The following is a 25,798-nucleotide window of genomic DNA, read 5'->3' on the forward strand; positions in this document are numbered from 1 at the left end:
TTTGGACTACAAGAGAGCCTTGGCTTTCTACCTGGACCAGACTAAAGCTTATAGAACGTTTGCCCAACTTTTTGTATCCTTTTACACAAACAAGCTGGGGATTGCCTTTGCCAAACAGACCATATCTAATTGGCTAGCAGGGTGCATCTTATGCTCAGTTGGGGCTGAATCTGGTATCCCAAGACAAGCCATGGTGGTGATGGTGGCTCACCTGTGATCAGTCCCATGGAGGAGATCTGCCAAGCTGTGATGTGGAATTCCCTCCATACATTCAGATCTCACTAGTGTTTGGACAAGAATGGTCAACATGATAGCAGGTTTGGCCAACCTGATCTTCAGAATTTTTGAGATATAGAACCTAATTCTTTTCTCTCCTAGGGCCTGTTCTTTTTGTTCCAGGCTGCCCTTATAAGTATAAACAAAATGGAAAAAGACTTGTTGCCAACAAAAATATTTTTTGTACCCGCTGGCACTCGTTTGTCTTGCTTTTTTCTGTTGGGGGCAGCTTGTAGTTAGAGATTTCCTGTGTGTGAGGACTACCATCCTGCTTTTTCTCAGAGAAAAAGGAGTTGCTTACCTGAAACGGTTGTTCTCTGAGATTAGACACACAGTATGTCCAGTGAGGCACAGTCAAAATTCTATGAACTTTGACATACGTTTCCTTGCTGGGCTCCATTGGATGAGGCCATCCTTGTTTGAGGACTGCAATGCAGCTGTCTTTTAACATCTGTTACGCTGCTTTACTTCAAATTTAAAAAATTGAGTTCAACTTTGCTTTCGCTATCTTCATGATGGTGGACAAAAATCCAGTTTCAAAAGTTGTCCCCTTTGTTCCTACAAGATATCCTCATCGGGCAAGCATGACCACTGTGTTCATTGCTTATACCCATCTCATGTCTGGGCCTGAATGTCACCCAGGGACAGAAGATCCAGAGGCTACACCATGAGTAGACAACTCCAGTCCTTGAGTACTATAGGCCGATTATGTTTTCAAGATATCCCCATTGAATATGCATGGTGCCAGAGGAAACCAAACAGGTCCTGAATATTCTAATAATACATTGGTGCAAAGAAAATCACCTTTGGCACCATCATTCCTTGGTGCAGAATTTTTGCTGGTGCAGTTGACAAGCAAAGGCATTAAATCTTTGCCTGCGCCATCAAATTGGCGCCAGTCAACCATGAAAATAGATTCCAAATCCATTTCTATTAACATTCCACATCCATTCTAGTTCCAGAATCAGAAAGTTCATCTACTGGGATTCCTCCTTCCAAGCAGGACATCAGCCCTTTCACACTGGAAACAGATTTCTGCCCAGTTCTTCACAAAAATGTTCACTTGGTGGCAAGAGGCCATGTTCGGTTTTTTTTTTTTTTGGGGAGGGGGTTTATGTTGTGGCAAAATGGGGATCTTTATGCTTAGTGAGACTTACTTTGAAAAGAGACCTTGATTTCCTAGTAAGACCTTTTTCCATGCATTCCTTGAACTGACATGCAGGTGAGGTGGCATTTCTTTGCTGCTAGCACTGCTGTTTGTATACCCCATAGTGAAGCTTGGGATGCATACTTTTCCACTTTCTACAAAAGCAATACAGAATGTTGCAACATTCTGTATTGCTGTTTCTCACAGGACAAGCAGGGTGGTAGTCCTCACATATGGGTGACATCATCAGGATGGAGCCCAATCACGGAAAACTTCTGTCAAAGTTTCCAGAACTTTGACTGGCCCCTACTGGGCATGCCCAGCATGGCACTAACCCTGCAGCCAGCAGGGGTCCCCCTTCAGTCTTCTTTTTTTCCGCGCAGCAGTAATCTCGCAGTAAAGGAGCTCTGAAGAGATTCCTGACAGGAATTTTCCTCACGGAATTACTAAAAGTTAAATTGCCCCACAGGGTCCCTCCTCTTACTTTTCTCAGTCCGTGGTACTCTGGTAAGTTTTTATCCGTTTCCCGTCTATTACCGTCTAGTTTGGCCTTTGCGGCCTACTGGCCGTCTACCGTGCCGCGGCTAAATTTTTTTCCATGGCATCGGGGTTTCGTCTGTGCCTGGACTGTATCCGCACTATGTCTATCACAGACCCCCATAAAGTCTGTGTAATGTGTTTAGGACATGAGCACGATGTCTTGACCTGCACCAAATGTGCCCTAATGACACCGAAGGGTCGCAAGGAAAGAATGGAGAAAATGGAACTTCTCTTCCATGCTCAAACCCTGACTCCGTCCATCGCATCGACGTTGTCGGAACCAGCACCATCGACTTCGCAACAGCATCAACCACCGACCGGTGACCGACCGGCATCGGCGACTACTCGGCCATCAACACCCTCTACTCCCCCTCAGGATCGAGGGGATCGCAGGGAGAAACATCGCCATCAACACCGTAAGACTCGGACCATCGAGGGAGTGAAATCATCGACCTCGCCATCGTCTGAGCCGCTGTCGAAAAAACCCCATCCAGGAAAGGCATCGACCATTCCTGCGACCGGGTCTCCGAGGCAACCCTCACCCGATCGGGGATCGGGAGCCGCGTGTCCACCTGTAACGGTGGTCCCTTCGGCTATGCCTCTGCCTCCTTCTGTTCCGGAGCCGGGGCTGCTTGCTCCAGGTCTCCGTGAAGAACTGGACCGGATGGTCTAGGAGGCCATCGACAAGGCGATGCAATGTCTTCAGGTTCCTCTGGCACCGACACTGGCACCGATTGTGGAACTGATCATCGACCCGATTCCGGCAGCACTGGCACCACTGCTATCCAGAATGGAAGCCCTTATGGCCGCTTTTCCATCGATGGATCCCGGGTCTCCGTTGGCTCCGATGCCCTCCCCATTGACAGCATTATCGGGAGGAGAAACACCGTTCCGCATTCCTCCATCCGGAGTTATGCCTCAGACATCGATGCCTATACGTCCCTCGCCACCGATCCAACCATCGGTGCCAATACGTCCATCGGCACCACCGAGCCATCCCTCGATGCCTGTACCGATGCTTTCGATGCCATCATCGGTGCCTCCGATAATTCCTGCGATTTCTTTGGAGCCCAGACCTGGACCTTCAGGTATCCAACCACCCTGTCCCCCTCTACTTCCTAGAGGAAAGGGTGTTGACCCTTATGATATCTGGGGTGATGATACCTCATCAGACACTGATGACTTACCTTCTCCACCTTCACCCACTGAGAGTAGAAAGCATTCTCCTCCAGAGGACCTCTCATTTATAAATTTTGTGAAGGAAATGGCTGAATTGGTTCCTTTTCAATTGCAGACAGAACAGGACGATAGGCACCAGATGATGGAGTTGCTCCAATTCCTGGATGCCCCCAAGGTAATAACCTCTATTCCCATTCTTCAGGTTCTTCCTCATCTTCTCAAGAAGAACTGGGAAAATCCAGGAACAATTGCTCCAGTACACAGAAAAGCTGACACTACTTATTTAGTACAGTCAGCCCCAGGGTTTCAAAAGTCACAGCTTGATCACCACTCGGTCGTGGTAGAGTCTGCATAAAAGAGGTCGAAACCTCATTCATCTACCCCCTCCTGGTAAGGAACAAAAATTCCTGGACAACATTGGATGCCGAGTATTCCAAGGGGCCATGCTCATCTCCCGAATTGCTGCCTATCAGCTTTATGTGACCCAATATAACAGGGCCATATTTAAGCAGATACAGGATTTCTCAAACTCCCTGCCACAGCAATTCCAAGACCAACTGCAAACCCTTGTAAGTAAAGGTTTTGAGGCAGGAAAGCATGAGATCAGAACATCTTATGACATTTTTGACACCTCTACCAGAGTGTCTGCAGCTGCTATTTCAGCGAGACGGTGGGCCTGGCTCAAGTCTTCTGACCTTCGCCCAGAAGTGCAAGACCGTTTGTCCAACCTGCCCTATGTAGGAGGTAATCTGTTCGGTGAACAGATCCAGCGGACGGTGGCTGAACTAAAAGACCATCATGAGACCCTAAAACAGCTCTCTTCAATGCCTTCCGACTTCTCTTCAAAGCAGCCCTTTAGAAAGGACTCTAAGAAGTCATTCTACCGTCCACGAAAGTCCTACCCACCACCAGCCAGATCCCGTGCTATGAGACCTTATCAGAAACCTCAGTCTCGTCAAACCCGAAAACAAAAACCACAAACAGCTCCCCAGCTGGGACCTGCTTCCTGTTTTTGACTTTCCCTTGGAGAGCAGCAGCCAGATTCCTCTGTCGCACATACCAGTGGGAGATCGGCTGTGCCACTTTCACAACATGTGGCATTCAGTCACAACCGACCAATGGGTACTGGCAATCATTGCTCAGGGTTACCATCTGAACTTTCTCGCCCTGCCACCGGACTCCCCACCTCTGCAGACATGGAGAAAGTCCGACCACTCCGTTCTTCTGGATCAAGAGGTCTCCCTCCTACTCCAGACAAGAGCAATAGAACCCGTTCCATACTCTCAGAAAGGCCTAGGGTTCTATTCCCAGTACTTCCACGGGCCCTCAACAAGTACCTCCAGCGAGAAAAGTTCAAGATGGTCACCTTGGGCTCGCTTCTTCCTCTTCTGCAAAGAGGAGACTTGGCTCTGCTCTCTGGACCTCCAGGACGCATACACCCATTTTGCGATAAGTCCAGCTCATCGCAAATACCTGAGATTCCTAGTAGGCCTCAAGCACTATCAATACAGAGTGCTTCCATTCGGCCTAGCGTCTGCTCCACGAGTCTTTACAAAATGCCTCGTAGTCGTTGCAGCATTCCTCAGGACACAAGGTGTTCACGTCTACCCCTATCTGGACGACTGGTTAATCAGGTCTCCCACTCAGCAAGCTGCTCTGTCGTCCCTCAGTCTAACCTTACACACTCTAATTTCGTTAGGGCTTCTCGTCAGCTACGACAAATCCTACTTAGTCCCATCTCAACCTTATCATTCATTGGGGCAGACTTGGACACCTTACAGGCAAAGGCTTTCCTGCCTCGACAACGAGCACTGGCCATCGTGTCTCTTGCTCACCAACTGCAGTCTCAGTACACTGTGACTGCACGCCAATTTCTCGTCGTCCTGGGACACATGGCGTCCTCAGTCCATGTCACACCAATGGTCCGCTTGGCCATGAGGCTCATGCACTGGACTCTGAGGTCTCAATGGACTCAAGCTATTCAGCCTCTGTCGACCATTATCCACATCACCGACTCACTCCGTCTGTCCCTCGCCTGGTGGAAAAATCAGAACAATCTCCTCCAGGGATTGCCCTTCCAGGTTCCAAATCCTCAAATCATTCTCACCACCGACGCTTCCAACCTCGGGTGGGAAGCCCATGTAGTCGATCTACAGACACAAGGCTATTGGTCTCCAGAAGAAGCCAAACACCAGATAAATTTCCTGGAACTTCGAGCAATAAGATATGCTCTCTGGACAGGCGATCCTGAAAAGTCTTATCAGGTCATCCTAATTCAGACGGACAACCAGGTGGCCATATGGTACATCAACAAACAGGGAGGCATAGGCTCCTTCCTTCTGAGTCAGGAAGCTGCGCAGATTTGGGCGGAAGCCCTCTCCCATTCGATGTTCCTCAGGGCCACCTACTTGCTGGGAGTGGACAGTGTGCTAGCAGATCAGCTGAGTCGCATCTTTCAACCGCACGAGTGGTCTCTCAACCCCTCAGTAGCGAACTCCATCTTCTAACAATGGGGATATCCTCAGATAGACCTCTTTGCGTCCCCTCAGAACCACAAAGTAGACAACTACTGCTCCCTCATTCGCAGCGAACACTCTCAGCCCAGAGACGCATTCTCCCTCTTATGGGCAATCGGTCTGCTTTATGCATTCCCTCCACTTCCTCTTCTCTCGAAGACTCTCCTGAAGCTGTGTCAGGACAAGGGAACCATGATCCTGATAGCACCTCACTGGCCTCGTCAGGTGTGGTTTCCAATACTTCAGGATCTCTCCATCCGCAGGCACATTCCCTTGGGAAAGGACCCGCTTCTGATCACTCAAAACAACGGGTGCCTATGCCATCCCAGTCTTCAAGCCTTGTCCCTGACAGCATGGATGTTGAAATGTTAATCCTTCAGCCACTTAACCTTTCCGATCCAGTTTCCCGTGCCTTGATTGCTTCACGGAAGCCTTCCACAAGAAAATCTTACTCTTATAAATGGAAAAGGTTCACATCATGGTGCTCTTCTCAATCCCTTGATCCCTTTTCCTGTCCAATCCCGAAGTTTTTGGACTATCTCTGGCATCTGTTAGAGTCTGGTCTAAAGACATCTTCCATTAGAATGCATGTCAGTGCGGTGGCCGCCTTCCATAAAGGTGTCGGGGATGTCCCTATATCAGTTCAGCCCCTTGTAACATGCTTTTTGAACGGCTTGCTCCATATCAAGCCCCCATTACGTCCTCCGGCCCCTTCTTGGGACCTTAACCTGGTTCTCGGTCGGCTCAAGAAACCACTATTCGAACCTCTTCACTCCTGTGACCTAAAATATCTCACGTGGAAAGTGATTTTCCTTTTGGCTATCACTTCTGCTTGCAGGGTTAGTGAGTTACAGGCTCTAGTTACCTATCCATCTTACACTAAACTCCTGCAGGACCGGACGGTACTCCGCACTCACCCTAAATTTTTACCTAATGTAGTTTCGGATTTTCATCTCAATCAATCCATCATACTACCTACCTTTTTTCCCAGGCCCCATTCCAATCCAGGGGAACAGGCTCTGCATACCCTTGATTGTAAACGGGCTCTAGCTTTTTATCTAGACCATACAGTTGCCCACAGGAAGAGCACTCAGTTGTTCGCCTCTTTCCACCCTAACAAATTAGGGCAACCTGTGGGTAAGTAGACTCTCTCCTCCTGGTTGGCGGACTGCATATCCTTTTGCTATCAGCAAGCGGGCATTCCTTTTCAAGACCGTGTTAAAGCACACTCTGTGAGGGCCATGGCGACTTCAGTAGCACACCTGCGATCGGTGCCACTTCCTGACATTGCAGGGCTGCCACCTGGAGTTCTCTCCATACCTTTGCAGCCTACTATTGCTTGGACAAAGCCGGAAGACAAGATTCCATCTTCGGCCAGTCTGTCCTGCGTAACCTGTTTCCAATGTGACGTACCAACACCCTTCCGCCTGCCCGGTGGGATTCAGGATGCCCTCTCCCAAATTCCACCCCAGTTGTTGTGCCTGTTGCACGCCTTTGGGTACATTTGGTGCATGTTCGGACATCCTCAGCTCGATACTCACCCATATGTGAGGACTACCATCCTGCTTGTCCTGTGAGAAAGCAAATGTTGCTTACCTATAACAGGTGTTCTCACGGGACAGCAGGCTGTTAGACCTCACGAAACCCGCCCACCGCCCCACGGTGTTGGGTTCGTAACGTTTTGTTATTTTATTTTTCGGCATTTCCTGTAGCTTTCAAATAAGACTGAAGTGGGACCCCTGCTGGCTGCAGGGTTAATGCCATGCTGGGCATGCCCAGTAGTGGCCAGTCAAAGTTCTGGAAACTTTGACAGAAGTTTTCCATGATTGGGCTCCATCCTGATGATGTCACCCATATGTGAGGACTAACATCCTGCTGTCCTGTACCTGTTACAGGTAAGCAACATTTGCTTAATCAAGAAGCCAGTTCCTTGGGCTTTCGTTGATTGTATAGTACTAATCCCAAAGTGACCGAGCCAGAATTTGCCAGAAGATTTCAGTCTTGGCTGTGAGTACAGAGAGACCTAATCTGTGCCAAGGGCCTGTCCCATCTCTACACATGCTTGAGGACAGCCTTTCTTGTACCTCCCTAGGCACGGAGTACAGTGAAAATTGTCTATAACATTAACTGTATGAATTCTGGTTATTTTATCTATTGCTGTTTGTAAATTAGAGCTTTTTTTTCTGTTCACAGTTCTAGCTATTTGTTAAATTCTTTGGTTTAGTTGATCTATCCTGTGACTGAGTGATGAATCCAGTGTTTTTGTATTTGCTCTGTAGGAGCATTTCTAGAACTGTGTGACCCTTGGGTTGTATGGGATTTCAGTGTCCCTAGAAACTTAGGATTTGTCCAAATGCAGGTAGGAACACAGTTGGTGGATGGGAGGCTGCCAGGGTAGGGGCATGTGCATAGGTACATATGTGTCTGGGTGGTGCTTGTTAGGACCCTCCAAGTTGACTACAAGGTTAATCCTGGGTGTTTACAGCTAGGTGGAAGATGGTGACACTTGATGTCTCAATGAAACCAAAACTTACAACCATTTTCCTACAAATTGAATATATCACACATTCTCATCCAGTCTCTGACATACTGGCTGAAACCTTCAAATCTGCTGAGAAGTCAGTCTTTCACCAACCTCGGTCACAAATTACAATTGCCTCATATGCCTACAATCAGGGAACTTGGTCTCCACAAGAAAAATTACTCCATACAAATCACCTAGCGTTGAGAGCAGTCATCAATGCTTTAAAAGTATTCAGTCCTTGGCTAAAGGGGGAAGTGGTATTGATCCAAAGAGACAACCAAGTGGCAATGTTCTGCATCAATAAGCAAGTATGACTAGATTTTCAGCCTCTGTCAAGAGGAATGCAAGATATGGAAATGGGCAATTTCCCAAAAATTATACCTGACAGCCAAAACCAGAGAGCAGACATGTTAAGTTGCCAATTGCAACCACACAAATGATTAGTAGATCATTAGATAGCATAAGAACTCTCAACTCTGGGGCACTCCGCAAATAAATATCTTTCCAGTACCATTCCACAAAGTTCCTATCTAGTGCTCTGAAAGACTAGCAAGGAATTATGTAACAATGGATTCTTTTTCAGTGCCAAGGATCTACCCTGATTCCACTTACAGTCAAAATGAAAAAGGTCTAATGATTTTGATAGCTCCTTTTTGGCCACATCAAATTTGGTTTTCATGGTTTCAAAGTAACTTTTCAACAGCCAATAAAACTGAGAAAATTTCTATCGCTGATCAATCAGTGCAAGGGGAATCTTCTTCATCCCAACCTTCAATCTTCTATACAATTGCCTTCTGAAGTGAGTAAAGTTATTCTAGCATCAAGAAAATGTACTAGAACCAGGGATAGTGAACCCAGTTCTCGAGTGCCACAAACAGGCCAGATTTTCAGGATATCTACAAAAGTGCAAAAAGTGGAATATTAAAGCAGTGCATGCAAATCTTTCTCATGCATATTCATTGTAGATATCGTGAAAACCTGGCCTGTTTGTGGCACTTGAGGACTGAAGTTCACCATCCCTGTCCTTAGAATATCGTACAACTTTAAATGGAAAAGATTTTCTGTCCAAGAGTCAAGAGGGACCTTTTTAAATGTCCTGTTTTTCTTTTACAGTAATCTCTTAAGCCTATCTGATTTGAGCTTGAAAATTCTTAGTCAAGTTGTATCTCAGAACTATATACCACTTTTTGCACTTCAAAGCAGGTATTTCCCTATCCCCAGGGGGCTTTCAATAAGTTTGTACCTGAGGCAATGGAGGGAAAAGTGTCTTGCCCAAGGTCTCAAGCAGCAGAAGGATTTGATCCCTGGCTTCGCTGGTTTGTAGCTCGCTGCTCCAACCACTAGGCTGCTCATCCACTCCTATGTTAAAGCATGGGAGGCTTTTTATTTTATATTGCCTTCAGCCTTTAAAGATAAACTAAAACAGTGGGCTACTCTGTGAACTGGATATGGCATGTTCTGATCTAGCATGTACAGGTTCCGGAAACTGGTATGAATAGTGTATGTCTGGTTGGCTGCGAGTGTTTTGTGATTATTATTTGCTGCTACGGTGGCTATGCTTGTTCTTTATATCGAGTAAATGTAATGCAAGCTTATTACAGATTTTGTTCTTACTATACTTTCTTGATAATCTGTATTAAGATATTGTTCTTTTTGGGTGTGTTTCTTGTATTGTATTACTTATAACTAATAATATATGAGCATACCACAAAACCTTTGAAGGAATTCCCTGTCTCCCAGCATCTGACAGTTGCAGATGCATGAAAGGCCTAACCCATAATTAAAGATTACCTATTCCTTGGGGTAAGAACATAAGAGATGCCAAACTGGGTCAGATCAAATGTCCATCAAGCCCAGCATCCTGTTTCAGACAGTGGCCAGTTCAGATCCAGGATCCCAAAGAATAGAACCTGTCCTCCTTGCTCATAACAGTGGCTTTCCCTAGTCCTACATGGGGATCGAAATATTCTTGCTCAACTCATTAAATCACCTTTTGAGCTTTTAGCAAAAGCAAATGTAAAATTCCTTTCTTGGAATATTTTGTTATGGATAGCTGTAACTTCTGCCCAAAGGTTGAATGATTTGCAAGAACTTGTCTCATATTCACATTACAACTGACTTTTTCCATAGCTAAGTAGTTGTAAAAAATCCTAAATTTCTATGAAAAGTGGTCTCAGTTTCACTTAAATCCATAGTATTGCCAACACTTTTCTCAATACCACACAGAAATAAAGGCGAACAAGCTCTTTATATTCTGGATTGCAGAACAGCTTTATTTATTTGGAGAGAACAAGGTCCTATAGGAAGTCCTTGTAGTTGTTCATCTCCTTCATTGAGTCAAATAGGTTTATCATTTACAAAAAGAATGCTTTTCACTTGGACTTCTAATTGCATCTCTCATTGTTATATTTAAACAGGACAACAACTTTCAAACAGGTTGATACAGTAAAGTACGCTCCCCCGGAGCGCTCTGTTAACCTGCATTTGGACACGCTAGCTTAACCCCTTATTCAGTGAGGGGTAATAGCGCGTCAAACGCGTGTCCAACCCCCCCCCCCACCCCCCCCCCCCCCCCCCCCCCGAGACTAATAGCGCCCGCAACATGCAAATGCATGTTGATGGCCCTATTAGTCATTCCCATGCGATACAGAAAGTAAAATGTGCAGCCAAGCCGCACATTTTACTTTTAGAAATTAGCACCTACCCAGCGCTAATTTCTGTCGGCACTGGGAAAGTGCATAGAAAAGCGATATTAAGTCGGAGGTCCCGAAAGTTAAAATAAAAAAAACATTGAAATTGGCCCACGGCTCGCAGGTTGAAAACCGGACACTCAGTTTTGTCGGCGTCCGGTTTCCGAACCCATGGCTGTCAGCGGGCTCGAGAACAGACGCGGGCAAAATTGAGCGTCGGCTGTCAAACCCGCTGACAGCCGCCACTCCTGTTCAAAAAAAGGTGCTAGGGACGCACTAGTGTCCCTAGCTCCTCTTTTTACCGCCGGCCCTAATTTAAATATTTTAGTTTACTGAATCGCACACACAGGACACTGGCCTGTGCGCATGCCGGGAGAGCGGGCCCTCCCGCGAACTTTACTGTATCGGCCTGTATGTAAGGTGAAAGCTCTCAGGTCAGAACTAATGCAGCTTCTTTAGCCTTCTTCTCTTTGCTTCCATAGAATATGTCTGTAAACTGCCATCTAGTGTTCTGTGCACACCTTCACTGCTCATAACTGCCCAGAAAATGCTTTATATCAAGACAGCAGTTTTGGTCACGTAGTTCTCAAAAGTTTAGTTATTTCAACACTCCCTCTTTATCATACAGGTTGCATGTTTTTCACTACTGATATAAGAGCATAACAAAAATGTTTAATGTGGTCCTTGGCATGGGAGTCCCCACTTGTGTGGTTAATTACTGTCCTGCTTTTCCACGGAGAAAGCAAAGTAGCTTATTTGTGACAGGTGTTCTCCTTAAACAGCAGAGCAAATTGGCTTACGCTCCTCCCCTAAGAGTTGGAATTAGCTTGCTACAAAGCCTGAGGAGACTAGCATGGTGGTAGCTGTGCAGGATCACCTGTGCAAGCTCTGAAAATCATCTTGGCTTTTCCCAGTTCTGAAAGAGCTTTTCCATTTCAGTGCCATGGGATGACATCACTCACTTGTGTGACTGATTTGTCCTGCTCTCTATGGAGAACACTTGTTACAGGTAAGCAATATTGCTTTATCTTCTATTTGTGTGCTAATTGCACTATTTGCCACTGTGACATGTTAAATCTGTTATAATTATTCTCTCCTTCCTTCAATTTAATCTTGCTGTACACCACCTTGAGTGAATCTTTTTTTTTTTCAAAAAAGCAGTTAATAAATTGTTATAAAATAAAGGGAAGGAGTAGTTGGAGCACTGCTGTGGGGAGGAGATGCTAGTGCTCAGCGCAGAGGACATAGGGCATTACTTAGTGTTTTCGGAGACACACTAGAATGCCATAAATTGCCTTACAGGTATCACCAAAAAAAGGGTACTCTGCCTGCGTACTTCACATTATCTTAATAGTATATAGCTGCATAAAAGGCATTGTCATTAGGGTTTAGTATTTTGAGGCATTTTTATTTGCTATGAGCCGAAAACTGTGGAAACCACTGTTTTGCCACTGCTTCTTGGGAGACCCAGATTAGATTATTGAGCCAAGCTGTTGCTTCTTGGGCTGACTAAGGCTGGAAATACAGTGGATGTGGGTATATACCAGCCCTGAGGGAGAGAGAGTCATGTGGTGTAACTTAATGGATAGACTTGGCGTGCATACACAGGGCCAATATAAGATGCGCTTGGCAGAGTACAAGTCCAGCTTTAGAGGGGGTGTGTTCTGTGCAGTTACACAAGGCCGAGCACTAAGGGATGCCAGCATCCCCATCCGATGTAGTCACTGGGCTGAAGAAGATTCGGGGTTCCCTCTTCTGTTAGGGCCTGTGGGGCCAGAGTAGGATTGCTGCTGCCTCCTACTGCCACCCATACTCTGTGGCCCACAGGGCTAAAATGCTGCTGATGCTGCCAATAGGACAGCAGCACTGGGGGCTTAGCACTTCTAAATTCTGCTGTCTTCTGCCAGCATCTCTTTACATCCAGTAAAGTATGCTGAACCATATACATGAGAGATGCTGGTAGTAGGCAGCATTTAAGAGTGCTGGCAGGGTCATGAATGGAAGTAAAACAGGCTGCAGGTGGTGGCATGTGCGAAGATGTTTTACTGGGGTGGGTGGGGCAGCCAAGTTTACTTTTTTCAGAAGGTGCTATGGCAGAACACAGCTTTTAAATCTTAATTATGTGCACATGTTTTGTGTGCAAACTTTACTACCAATGCAGCAAGGAGTTTTGTGTACAAAAAGTACATATAGGTGAATACTTTCTCATACAAATCTCATATTAATGATGATATTAGCTATTATCCCCAGTAAAGAGGGGTATGCTGGCTGTTTTCTTAATGCTGGAAACTTAATTCTTAGCCAGACAAAGAGTAACATTTCTAGGGCTAACGTCAAATCCATGGACAGAAGCTAAGGTTCTGGTGCTAGGACCTTTAGTTGGGATTTATGTGCAGAAAACATGCGCACACATCATGTTTTTGGTACATAAAATGACTTATGCATACAAAAAACATTTTCTGCATGGAAAGTGTTTTGTGCGCATAAATCTTATGCATAGGAAACATGCTTGGTGTGTAGTAGGGACCAGAGACTCAAGCCATCTCCTCCTCCTTCCTGTCTGCTTCTTTGACATTGGAATTGAGGACTTCTGAGGCTGGACACCAAGTAGAAGTGAAGAAACACTGGCATCTGTCTTCATCGGTGCGTGATGCAGGGATGGTCCATCAGCGGCCGAGAATATCCTGAAGTGGTCCTGTGGAGAGGGGAGCTCATCCTCCCCACAGGCCTTGGAACTTCACCAGTCTCCAGGGATCCCAATGTCACCACGGATATCCCTCTCAGTTCCCAGGAAGATGTGGCCATCCTTCCTGCCTCCCAGTTGGTGTTAGCATCAACTATCTTTGAGGAGGAACAGGACAAAAAGATACAAGGAACTGTGAGGCCTCTGTGCTCTGGTATCAAGGGTATTGGGACCAGCGTGGACTGAAGTTGAGCCACTGCTCAAGTCCTGGTTGTCTTGCACTGGTGCTGATGCCAGTTCCCAGAGGGAAATCGATGTCAGTGGCCGCCGGTCCATTAGGGAAAGGAGCTTCCCCGAGATGCCATTTCCTCGGGTTCCAGACTCCAGCAGACTAGTGCACCTTGGCCTTGACTGCCGAATGGACATAGTCGGGGGTCTTCACTATCTGCCTACCAGTCGGGGTCAGACTCTAAATTTTCTTGGCTATAGATCCAGTGATGCCTCTGAAGAGGGATTGACATATCTTCCCTCTGATCCTTCTCCCCCTCCCCCAGAGAGCAGGAAGTCTCCTGAGGCCATTCCTTTTATTTCGTTGACAGAGGATGAAACCAGAAATGACATCATTCAGGAGGTGAAGATGAAAATGTGGGAGAACCTACCCCCTCTGTGGCTCCTATGAACAAGAAGGTGGATTTAATTTATCTCGTCCAGAAAGCTCCTGGATTTGAAGAGAGGCAGCTACCACGCCAAACTGTGGTGGCCGAATCCACTCGAGGACCAAGAGGACTTGATCCATTCCTCTGTGTCTCCTGGGAGGAACCGTAGACACTCTTAGGGAGGAATGTGTTTCATGGACTATTCTAAATATCTGCATAGCCACCTTACAAGCTCTTCATTGGCTAGTATTTGCAAGACCTATTGAAGCAGTTGCAGGGGGTCACTGAGCAGCTTCCTCAAAAGCAATAAGACAACCCTCCAGTCACTTGCGGAAAAGGGAATGTAGTACAGAAAATACATGATCTGCTGAACCATTGTTTTTGAAACTGCATCCAGAGTCTCTGCCATGGAAGTTGGTGCCCTCAGACTCACCTGGCTGCGGGCCTCAGACCTCCAACCTGAGGTTAGTAAAGACTCGTAGATGTGCTGTGTATTGGAGAGAATATCTTTGGAAATAAGGTTAAGGAATTGGTGGCACAGATGCAGGAGCACTATCTAATGCTTCATTAGCTCTCTATAGCCACTCAGGACTCACCCTCCTCTTCCAGGCAGTATCCAAGAATGGGACAGAGGATGCACTAACCGCCCTCACTGACCCATACTCAGTGGGCCCCTAGTCAGCAGCTGGGATGAAGTTTTGACTGGATTGCAGAGAGCATAGCTGGTATTCCTGTACTCACACCGGAGGACCTCCTGTTTGGAGGAGGGCTGAGGTTTTACGTAAACTGTTGATCCAGTGTAACTTTAAATATTTGAGTCCTCAGCATCATAAGAAGAGGGTACAAATTATATCTGCCAAATCACCCTGTTTCCACCCCCTCCCCTCTGAATCCCAGTTGGGGGTCACCGCCCTCATCAGGAATTGCTTCAAAAGGAGCTCTCCTCCTCTTAGAGACAATGTGGTTGAACCTGTTCCATTCAAGTACTTCCTGGTTGCAAAGAAAACAAGAAGACTTCACCCCATCCTAGGTCTAAGGGCCTTTAATAAAAATTTCTGAAAAAAGAAACGTTCAGGCTGGTTTCTCTGGGCACTTTGATTCCCTTTCTTCAAGTAGGGGACTGGCTATGGTCTTGTGTTCTCAAGGATACTTACACCCACATAGAGGATTTTCCCCACACAGGAAATATCTGATTGTTGTGGGAGACTGTTACTTCTAGTATTGTTTGTTCAAACGAGCAGGGCATGTGTATTTCTATCTAAATTATTGGCTGTTCAAGAGCCTATCGCTTGCAGTTGCCACAGAATCAAAGTGCTTGGAGTTACTGGGGTGGTTCATCAGCTATCCTAAGTCCCACTTGACTGTCATCTCAGTTGGAATTTGAGAGCTCTGCTAGACACGACTTGGGCAAAAGTCTCCTTCCACAACAGATGGATATCGCCTTGATGTCTGCAGTGGAAAATATCCAGATGAATCAACAGACATCAGCATGGGACATGTTGAGGATGTAGGTATCAACTATACATGTAACTCCCTTGGCACGTCTTCACGTGAAGAGAGCCCAATGAGCTATCAGATCTCAATGGCTGCAGGCCACTCAGGATCTGTGTGACAGCATCCATGTGATACAAGTGCTCAGGGACTCTTTGTCCTGGTGGCGGAACAATTCCAGTCTGACCAAGGGTATACCCGTCCAAATTTCTTTGATTAAAATAGTCCTTACCATGGATGTGTCCAACTTGTGTTGGGGAACTCATGTAGAGAGGCTCTGCACCCAAAGTCTCTGGTCTGCTTAGGACAAGCTTCATGAGATACACTTTCAAGAACTGAGGACAGTTCTGTATGCTCTAAAGACTTTCAGAGATTGGTTAGCTAACCAAGTAGCCTTGGTCCAAACATATCCAAGTTGAGATGTTCTACATCAACAAGCAGGGAGGTATGGTATCATTCTTCAATTGTCAGGAAACCATCCAGTTGTGAGAATGGGCCATGGAAAACATTCTGACAAACAGGTTAAGTCGGATCCTGGAGCCACACAAATGGTTCCTGGATGAGAGGGGGGTTGGGGGGTAGCAAACTAAATATTCTGTGAATGAAGCACCCTTGCGATAGATCTATTTGCATCCCTCATAACAGAACAGGAAGGTTTTGTTCTTCTGATCCAGAAAAAGGACACAGGTTTTACTAGCCTTGGAAACCTTTGCCCTAGATTGGAGAAAGGACCTGCTCTACTTCTATTCTCCAATACTGCTAGTTGTGAAAACACTTTTGAAGCAGAAAGAAAACCAGGAGACAGTGATTCTCATAACTTCCTTTTGGCCAAGACAGATTAGGTTCCCACCCCTCAGGCAGATGTCTATCAGGGACCAGATCAAACTGGAGAATTCCCCAGATCTCATCTCATGCAGGATCAAAGCATTCCAACATTAGATCCCTGGCTCTCACTTCCTGGATGTTGAAAGGCTGACTTTGCAACCTCTTGATCTCAGAGAATGTGTCGTCATTTTAGCTTTCAAGGAAGAATTCCACTAGAAAGTCCTATCTGCTGAAATGAAGATGGTTTGCCTTGTGGTGTGAGCAAAAGTCCCTAGATCTTCTGTTGCTTTACACACAAATTGCTTAATTGCCTTCTACATTTATCCATGTCTCAAGACCAGCTTGGAGTTCACTTCAGTGCAATTGGCATATAGCATGTAGAAAGAAGGTAGACCCATCTCTCTACAGCCTTAGGTTGTCCGATTCATGTGGGACCTGCTTTATGTGAACTCTCCCATCAGGCCTCCAGCCATGTCTTGGGACCTCAATATGGTTCTGACCCAGCTGATAAAAACTCCCTTTTGAGCTGTTGCACTCTTGTGACTTGAAGTACCTGATCTGGAAGATCATATTTTTGGTGGCTGTCACTTCAGTGTGCAGGGTCAGGGAACTCCAGGCTCTAGTAACTTATCCACCTTATACCAAATGTCATCATGATTGATGCTGCATACTCATCTTAAGTTCCTGCCTAAGGTGATTTTGGAAGAACGTCTGAACGGTTAAGATGGAATTCTAACATTTTTTCCCAGGTTATTTGTTCACCATGGTGAGCAAGGACTGCAAAAGAGCCTTGGTCTGCCTGGAGCAGACTGAAGCCCATAGAATGTCCACCCACCTTTTTGTTTCTTTTGATACTAAGAAACTTGGGATAGCCATTGCTAAACAGACCTTATCTAATTGGCTAGAATATTGTATCTCCTTTTGTTATGCCCAGGCAGAACTGAATCTGGTGGGCTTTATCAAAGCTCATTCTGTCTGAGCCATGGCAGTATCGGTGGCTCACTTAAAATTGGCCTTAATGGAGGAGATCTGCAAGGCTTCGATGTGGAGTTCTCGCCAAACATTCATATCTCAGTATTGTTTGGACAGGGTCTCCTGGCTTGACAGTAGGTTTGGCCAGTCTGTCCTGTTTAATTTGAGATGTAGAACCCAATCCCACTTCCTCCTAGGGCCCATTGTTTTTGTTCCAGGCTGCCGCTCATCAATAAGTTTTATAACATATGGGGGTGGGGGGGGGAACTTGTTGCCAACAAAATTAGGGCCAGATTTACTAAGGCTTTTCTCCTATTCTTTGCCTTTGGGGAAAATGCTTAGTAAATGAGGCCCTTAATTTGTTGTGCTCTTTGGCACTTGTTTCCCCTTTTTTCATTCAGAATAGTCTGCAGCTAGGGATTCCCCAAATGTGAGGACTGACAACCCTGGAGAAAGAAGTTGCTTACCTGTTGTAACAGGTGTTCTCAGAGGACAGAAGGATGTCAGTCCTCATGACTCATCCACTTTGTAAATTGCTTACGTATATGTGAGCGAGTAATAAATACATGAAACTCATCCCCCTCCCCTTGGCGTTGGCTTCTTATAATGCTAAGGAACAAGACTGAAGGGGCCCATGTGGACGCATGGTATAGTGGCATGATGGGCGCACCCACTGAGGTGTAGTCATAATAGTTCTAGAAACATTGACATAAAAGTTCTGGGCTGGGCTCCTTCAGATGAGGTTACCCACATGTGAGGACTGACATCCTGCTGTCCTCAGAACACCTGTTACAGGTAAACAACTCTGCCAAGGTTTATTTGTTTATTTTACTGCGGGGGGTTGAAAAATCGTACTGAATTTCAGTGCACAGTTTTACTGTGCTCCTCCATAACCTATAGCTGATTATTTATGGAGCTGTGGTCTTTAAGCCCCTGGGCATGAATTATTATTGTAACGGCTAGACTGAAGGGGGGGGGGGATCTGTGGGGAGCAAAATGAGAAGGAAACAGTTTAAGCTGAAAACTTAAAAGAGCACATGGAAACTGTTGGTCTAAAAAAAAAAAATCCAAGTTCAGAAGCCTCTTTAGTAACCATCAGCAAAATACAGCCATGCTTCAGCAAGGTATGCTCCTCCAGGCAGATTCAAACTTTACCCTAAAACTCTGAATGCCCAATTTGTAATATCTAATAAAGGGTTTCTATGTTCATATGTTTTGTGTTCTTTTCAGTGGTAAGATCAGTTCATCAGGATGTTGAATATTTATATGATTACATTTTTTTTAAAATAAAGTTTAGAGAGCCTGAGTGAAGTTAAGGGGCTTGATGTGGCAAAGATCAAGAATCACTACATTAGAACCAAGAAATATGCAAGTTGCCATTCTGAGTGGTGGATTCATACTTTCCTTCTGATGCCTTCTTTCCGGTGTATGTCTCCTCAGATCTTCTGTGTACATGGTGGACTCTCCCCTTCCATTCAGACTCTGGACCAGATCCGGACGATAGACCGCAAGCAAGAGGTGCCTCACGATGGGCCCATGTGTGACTTGCTCTGGTCTGACCCTGAAGGTATATTTTGTGTGATGAGGCAGTTTTTCCTTTTCTACTCCTCCTGGCTAGCTGTGCATTTCTTGGAAGAGAGAAGCTGCAGCACACACTGCTGACACTTGGTGGCACCAGATTCTAAGAAACCTAACATCAAGCAGCTGTAGTCTGAGCTCCTGTAATCCTGAGTTGTAATCAGCATGGCAACTTCTTAAAAACAAGATGTTTAAAATTTGTCATGAGAGAGAGTGCTGGCAGGAGTTGGTGGAATGGCAGGGAATTGCTATTTCTGTAGAAGTGTGGTACAGCAGTAAATATATACAAAATGAGAGCACTCAGTCGCTGCTGTGCCACAGAGGAAAAGGAAAATAAGAGAAAGTAAATGGGTTGCAGAAAAGCAAGATTTCTTTTAAAACATACCATGAAAGTTCAAGCTTCAAATTCCAGCTTCTTCCATTATCTGTGCCTGGATTACATTTGTAAGCTCTGCTTTGCCCTGGCTGTGTGGAGCAGTAAAGCTTTGCAGATGGAAGGAACAGAGGTAGCCTGCAGTGTAAGGTTTTCTACATGGCCTTGTGGGTTATTGCCTGTCCTGATCATTATAGCTAAACTGAATCCAGTTAGGAGTTTAAAGATTAGAGTTTTGCTTAGGGTCCCAGGCTCTGTTCCCTTTGTCTCAAGTCAAGGTGCCTACTCTCATTATCCTTCTTTTTGGCAGACACAACAGGTTGGGGCGTGAGCCCACGTGGTGCTGGCTATCTCTTTGGCAGTGATGTTGTGGCCCAGTTCAATGCAGCAAACGACATTGACATGATCTGTCGGGCGCACCAGTTGGTGATGGAAGGATACAAGTGGCACTTCAATGAGACTGTACTGACTGTATGGTCAGCACCTAACTACTGTTACAGGTAAATGGCTATGAGGAAAGCAAGGGTTTGCAGTCTGTAGGACCCCCTTTTCCATGCTGATACTTCACTTCTTTTCTCTTTGCCTTCCTTAGGTGTGGAAATGTGGCTGCCATTCTAGAACTGGATGAGCACCTGCAGAAAGAGTTCATCATCTTTGAGGCTGCACCCCAAGAGACCAGAGGGATCCCCTCCAAAAAGCCAGTAGCGGACTACTTCCTGTGACCTGACTTCTCCAGTGCCCCAGCTTCTCTCTCTCCTACAGCTCCTTCTTGTCAGCTGGGAACTTCATCTAAATGAGAACACTGTGTTGAGGGGAGAGAGAATATGGAGCAGTGGCTGAGTGTGCCCTTTTTCTACCTGCCTCAACCAGTGCAGAAAAGATGTTCCTCCTACCACTTCCATTCCAGAGTGCCACCCCTCTCGCCTTACAAAACTGAATCTGGATGCCTGCACTTGGAAGGGGTGTTATGGGAGGGGGGGGGGGGGGGGAACAGAGTCCATGCCTTGTAATGGTAATGTCTTAGTTCTCATTTTCTCTCTTGCTCCCCCTCTTACCCCATGTAAGCAGCTGGCACAGAAACTTTTAGTGGGACAGGGAAGGATGGGGACATCTCTGTCTGTTTAGCTAAGCATTGGGCTCTGCTGCCATAGATATAGCCAAGGGATTCACTGCAGGACAGAGAGTATATCTTTCTGTTATGAGACTGGATATAGAGTCTTATAGTACTCATATCTGTTGTAAGAGGATTGCAGGTTGATAAAATCATGGCACAAATAGCTAGGACCTTGATGGGACGTCTTAGAGAGACATATTTTATTGAATTGTAAGTAACTTGCCTAACAGGAAATAACCTGGTTTACGATTTTCTAGCCCACCTTTGCCTCTTCTCTCCTCCACCTCTCATTAAGAGTTGAGGGTTTTTTTTGTTTTACATTTTCTCTTAGAAATTCCTTTGCTGTGATTCTGGTTGTTGCTTCCCTAAGAACAGCTATGTTTCCCAAGTCTGAGAAAGTAATAGTACTGGTGGACTGGCCAAGGGGGAAATTGGAAAATTGTGAATTAGAGAGTACTTATAATTGCTAGGTCTAGTCTGTTCTCTTTTCCCCCTCTCCTCTTGTGTGTGTTTGTTTTTTGTGGGTTTTTTTTTTATGGGGTCTTGCATGGGTCCCTTACTGGCATCCAGCATGTTTTACACTTCATCTCTTTGTGTTTCATACCCTTTTTTTTTGTTGTAGGTGGTACTCCAGTATCTGTGACGAGAGGTGGTAGAGAGAATTTGAGTCCGGTAGCCATGTCTGTAATTGTAAAAGACCCTTAACACTGTGTAAGCAGTAAAGTGAGCAATCACACACAGGAAGCACCTGGAGAGGAATCATTTTATACATAGTTTTGCCCCAAAAGGGATGGGATAATTCACTTAACATTTTCAGAGGGAATTTGCCATATCTCCATTCCACTTATATATATAACATTTTCAATCCCATCACCCCTCTCCCAATTCCCCTTTATTCTGTACAAGAGGGTGATTAGAACCAAGCCAGCTGTATAAGGACCCCTGTAGCACTCTAAACAGGAAAATTTGCACCTCCTGTTCTGTATTTGCATACCCCACTTTGAATTTTGGCAGGGCCTAAGTAAGAGGGGGCAGAGACAAGAAGGACTGTGAGCTGGCAGTTTTCTGTATCCCTTCCAGACATCAGTTTCATACGGGGGCAGAGGATAAGGAGGGAGGAGAGAACTCGATTAAAATCCTACAATACTGGTCATTTTCTCTTCTCTTGCTTGCTTTTAGACTTTGACTTCCAGTGGGGGTTTTTTTTATTATTAAAAATCCCACTCTATGCCTCTTTGTATTTTTCGGGGGGGTTTTCTCGTAAAAAATGTTTTTCCCAAAATTGACTTTCAAAAAGTGTTTTGTTTAGTAAAAAGTTTTAAAAAAATAATAAAAAATAATAAAACTAAAGGAAAAATAAAAATAAAATGGCAAAATACTTTATGAGAGAATTGTTTTATATGGTGGTAAAAATGGTAGAACACTGGGTTACTTTATTTTATAATTACTAGTAGGACAACTAGCAGAACTAAGCTAGAGACCAGAAAGTAGTTGGACATTTTATTCTGTACTTGTTAGTAGTAGGCCTGACTGACACAGAATCCACCCTCCCAAAATAAGTTTCTTATATTTTAAGCTTGATATGAAAAGCAGAAAGGGAATCTTTTCAAACAAGGTGGTTTATAACTTTAATGCTAACTGCTATTACAGTGTTTGCTTCCAGAGCTACGGGTACAGCCATCTTGCTGCAGTAACCAATGTAGAAGGACGGACAGTCCTTGGGTAGTGAAAGCACTTACAGCATTTGAAGTAAATAAAGAAAGAATATGTATGCTAGGTACTCTAGCCCTGGTGCTGTACCTGAGAGAAGCTGGTTTGAGAAATGGGAGAAGGCAATCTGATTGCAGTGCAGTGGAATCTAGAACTTAGAAGCAAGAAAGAGGTCTGTTCACTTTACCAGAACATCCATTTTTCACACCTTCCCTTTTGGTCAGTGCTGCCTTTTGGCACTGCAGTTTGGAGTGGTTGTGGAATGGGGGAGGGGAGAGAGGCCTGCAGGATTTGGTTCAGAGGTGTGAAAGGGGAGATGCTTCATCAGTCAAAGGCTTCCTCCCCCACCCTTTCACAGGCAAGTGAGAACCCAAAATGAACAAGGGCCAAATTGGCAGGGAGGAGCGAGAATATCCCAGCTGCCAGGCGTCCTGCCTCTTCATCAGCATGAGGCAATCTCCCTGCACAGGGATTTTTACAACTACTGATAATTCCTTAAAGAATATTAGTAGACATTTCTATTGCTAAAGTGAATAAAAAGCATCCATTGGATGTTTCTATCCGCTCAATATCATACTGCAGAGAATAAAGAATAATGGGGCTAATTTTGAGTATTCTCACTATTAGGGAAGTAGCTGTAATGGGTTTCCACTATCAGCAAAATAATGTAACAGGGTATTCTCATTGTATACGAATTTCCCTCTTCATTAGAAAAATATTTAAACCCACTTTTCTCTGAACTGTTGTCTAGTTTAAGACTCTCACCTCCCACTATACCGTTAATGGAGAAGTAATAGAGTGAGCCCACAATCAGCTGAATCCCCAGCTGTCTTCTCACTCCTCCCCTAGCATTTGAAGAGGATGCAGGGTGTGAAAATGACCAGATACATAAATTAGGGGCAGCAGCACTTTCTAGGAGGGGGAGGAAGTTTGACTCATTTACAGATGACTGATTTCAAAATGAGTTTTATTAACTTTGTTCTAGGAACACAAGCACACTTAGCCAGCCTGGAAGCAACACATTGAAATTAGAGAGAACCTTATTCTGTGGTTTCCTTTTCAGAATAGGCACCTGCTAATATTTTAAAACTCTGCACTATTTAAACCTTCTTTAGAGGATAGCAGTCATAAATTGTAAAGCATATCAATAAAAATCCTCATCGATATTCTACATTCCCTAGGGATTGGGATCATTTTTTGATGCTTTGGATGTGGAGACAAACCTATTTCATTTTAATTTCAAAGTCCCCTGATATGGATTTTCCCAAGGTATATTCCAGGTAATGCTGTCATGGTGCATAAAGATAGTTGTGAGATGGGCAGCAAGAGGAGGGGGAAAGAGATCAGACAATGTAGAAGGGCAGATGTAATGATCAGGTAAAGAAATGCAAAAAGCTTGCAAATTGGTTTGCTTGCATAGTTTTTAAATGATGTATCTTTGACTCAATTCCCGACAGCTTCTGGAAGGGAAAAAAAAGTACCATAATGGAAATATTTGTATAAAAAGTGCTGCAGAACTTTTTCTCCAATCTTAAATTTAATTCTAAGAAACAAAAATTGTGAAGTTTTGCATATTATTTCCTAATAAATCCAAAACTTTGATGTAGTAGTTTGATATGAAAAAGGGTGAAATTAAGGAAATGGATGACTGTCTACAGAGTGGAACAATATTATGGTATTGTAAAAATCTCTGCTGTTGACACTGACAGCTATTAGTGCTATTAGTGACTGGCAGCAGCATCCAAGATAGCTGGTTATCCATGTGTTAGGATGACATATAACTCCATGGAAATAGAGCATAATAAATAAAAACAAAAAGCATATAAGGCAATACTTTTTAATTGGACCTTTTTTCCTCCATTGACACAGTCTGCTTTGACATGACAAAAAGCGAAATAAAAATAAATAAGCTATGAAGTGGGTGACATCTAACAGTGCTGATTGGACACTCTCTTAGGTGATAGAGCTTCTACTCTACTGAGTATGTTCAGGAGTTGCCTCATTAGACTCTGTTTTTTGAATATGCTAGCACACAAATGTGTACACTTTCTTGTGAAATACATTTGTTGGCCATTCAAGACTTAATGGACTGCATCCATGTCAAATGATTGCTCATGGATTATCTATCCTGGCAGCAAGACAATTCCAATCTGATCAGAGGAATCCCCATTCCAAATTTCTCTGATTCAAATTGTCTTCATGACGGATACATCCAACCTGGGCTGGGGAGCTTGTATAAAGGGGTTTTGTACTTGGATCTTTTCTGGGTGGACCACAGGCTCTATCAGATACATTTCCTGGAGCGCTGGGTGATCTGGTACGCTGTAAAGGCTTTCAGAGATCGGTTATCCAACAGTTGTTCTTGTCCCAAATAGACAATCAAGTTGCGAGTACTTTGTCGTCAAGCAGGGAGGTACAGGCTCATATCTTCTATGTCAGGAGGTCATCCATCTGTGGGATTGGTCCAAATTTCAGGATATGGTAATCGGGACCAAGTACCTGGTAGGTATGATGAATGTCCTCACAGACAAAACTGAGTCCTTGAACTCCACCAGTGGTCCCTCAACCAGGGAGTAGAAAATTGGATTTTCTGCCACCCGTGGTGAATCCGTTCTAGAAAGAGTGCATGTGGCAAACTAGCCTCAGCTGCCTTTGCCCTGAATTGGGACAGAGGACTGCTGTATGCTTATCCTCCAATTCCACTAGTAGCAAAAACTATGTTGAAGCTCAAAGAAAACCAAGGGACCATGATTCTCAATGCCTCCTTTAGGCCAAGAGAGATCTTGTTCCTGCTCCTCCAGGAGATGTTCATCAGGGACTTGATCAGACAGGGGATTTCTCATTAGTCCGGATCAGGGCAGGTTGTGCCATCCCAACATCAGGTTCCTGTTGCTCACTGCTTGAATGCTGAGAGTTTGACTTTACAACCCCTTGAATTATCTGAGGATATCTCTCAAGTTTTTAGCTTCAAAAGAGAATTCCATTAGAAAATCCTATGGATTTAAGTGGAAAAGATTTGCTGTAGAGTGTGAACAAAAGCCCCTAGATCCTTTTTCCTGCTCCACACAAAAAGTTCTTGATTACCATCTACATTTGTCTTCAGCCTGGTCTTAAGATGAACTCTGGAAAGGTTCAATTTAGTGCAGTTGGCAACTTCCATCACCATTTAGATGGTAAAGCCCATCCTCTGTGCAGCTTTTAGCTGTCTGGTTTATACGGGAGCTGTTTAATTTGAAGCCTTCCATCAGGCCTCCTGCTGTGTCTTGGGACCGCAACATGGTTTGAAAACTTCTTTTGAGCCACTGCACTTATGTCCTGACCTCACTGCACTTATGTTCCTGACCTCAAAGATAGTGTGTTTGGTGGTAGTCATTTTGAGGTGCAGGGTCAGTGAACTCCAAGTTCTATTAAATTATCCACCTACCAAATTTTATCATGATATGGTGATCTTAAGCACCTATCCTAAGTTTCTGCCTAAAATGGTGTCAGAATTCCATCTTAACCAATCAATTGTCCTTCTAACA

At 44.8% G+C, this 25,798-nt stretch overlaps 1 protein-coding gene across 4 annotated transcripts in view; it reads left to right on the forward strand.

Moving 5' to 3' along the window:
• PPP4C (protein phosphatase 4 catalytic subunit) overlaps positions 1-23,876 on the forward strand; it is a 147,353-nt gene extending 123,477 nt beyond the window's left edge. For all 4 annotated transcript variants that reach the window (XM_029607000.1, XM_029607001.1, XM_029606999.1 and 1 more), the window contains 3 exons: positions 18,940-19,066; positions 19,761-19,950; positions 20,043-23,876. In XM_029607000.1, coding sequence (XP_029462860.1) covers positions 18,940-19,066; positions 19,761-19,950; positions 20,043-20,172 — 447 coding nt within the window. In that variant the 3' untranslated portion in view covers positions 20,173-23,876. The remainder of the gene's footprint in view (positions 1-18,939; positions 19,067-19,760; positions 19,951-20,042) is intronic.
• Positions 23,877-25,798: the final 1,922 nt, after the last annotated feature.

Source organism: Rhinatrema bivittatum, chromosome 6 (assembly GCF_901001135.1).
Source record: "Rhinatrema bivittatum chromosome 6, aRhiBiv1.1, whole genome shotgun sequence".
In the NCBI taxonomy this organism is placed as follows: domain Eukaryota; kingdom Metazoa; phylum Chordata; class Amphibia; order Gymnophiona; family Rhinatrematidae; genus Rhinatrema; species Rhinatrema bivittatum.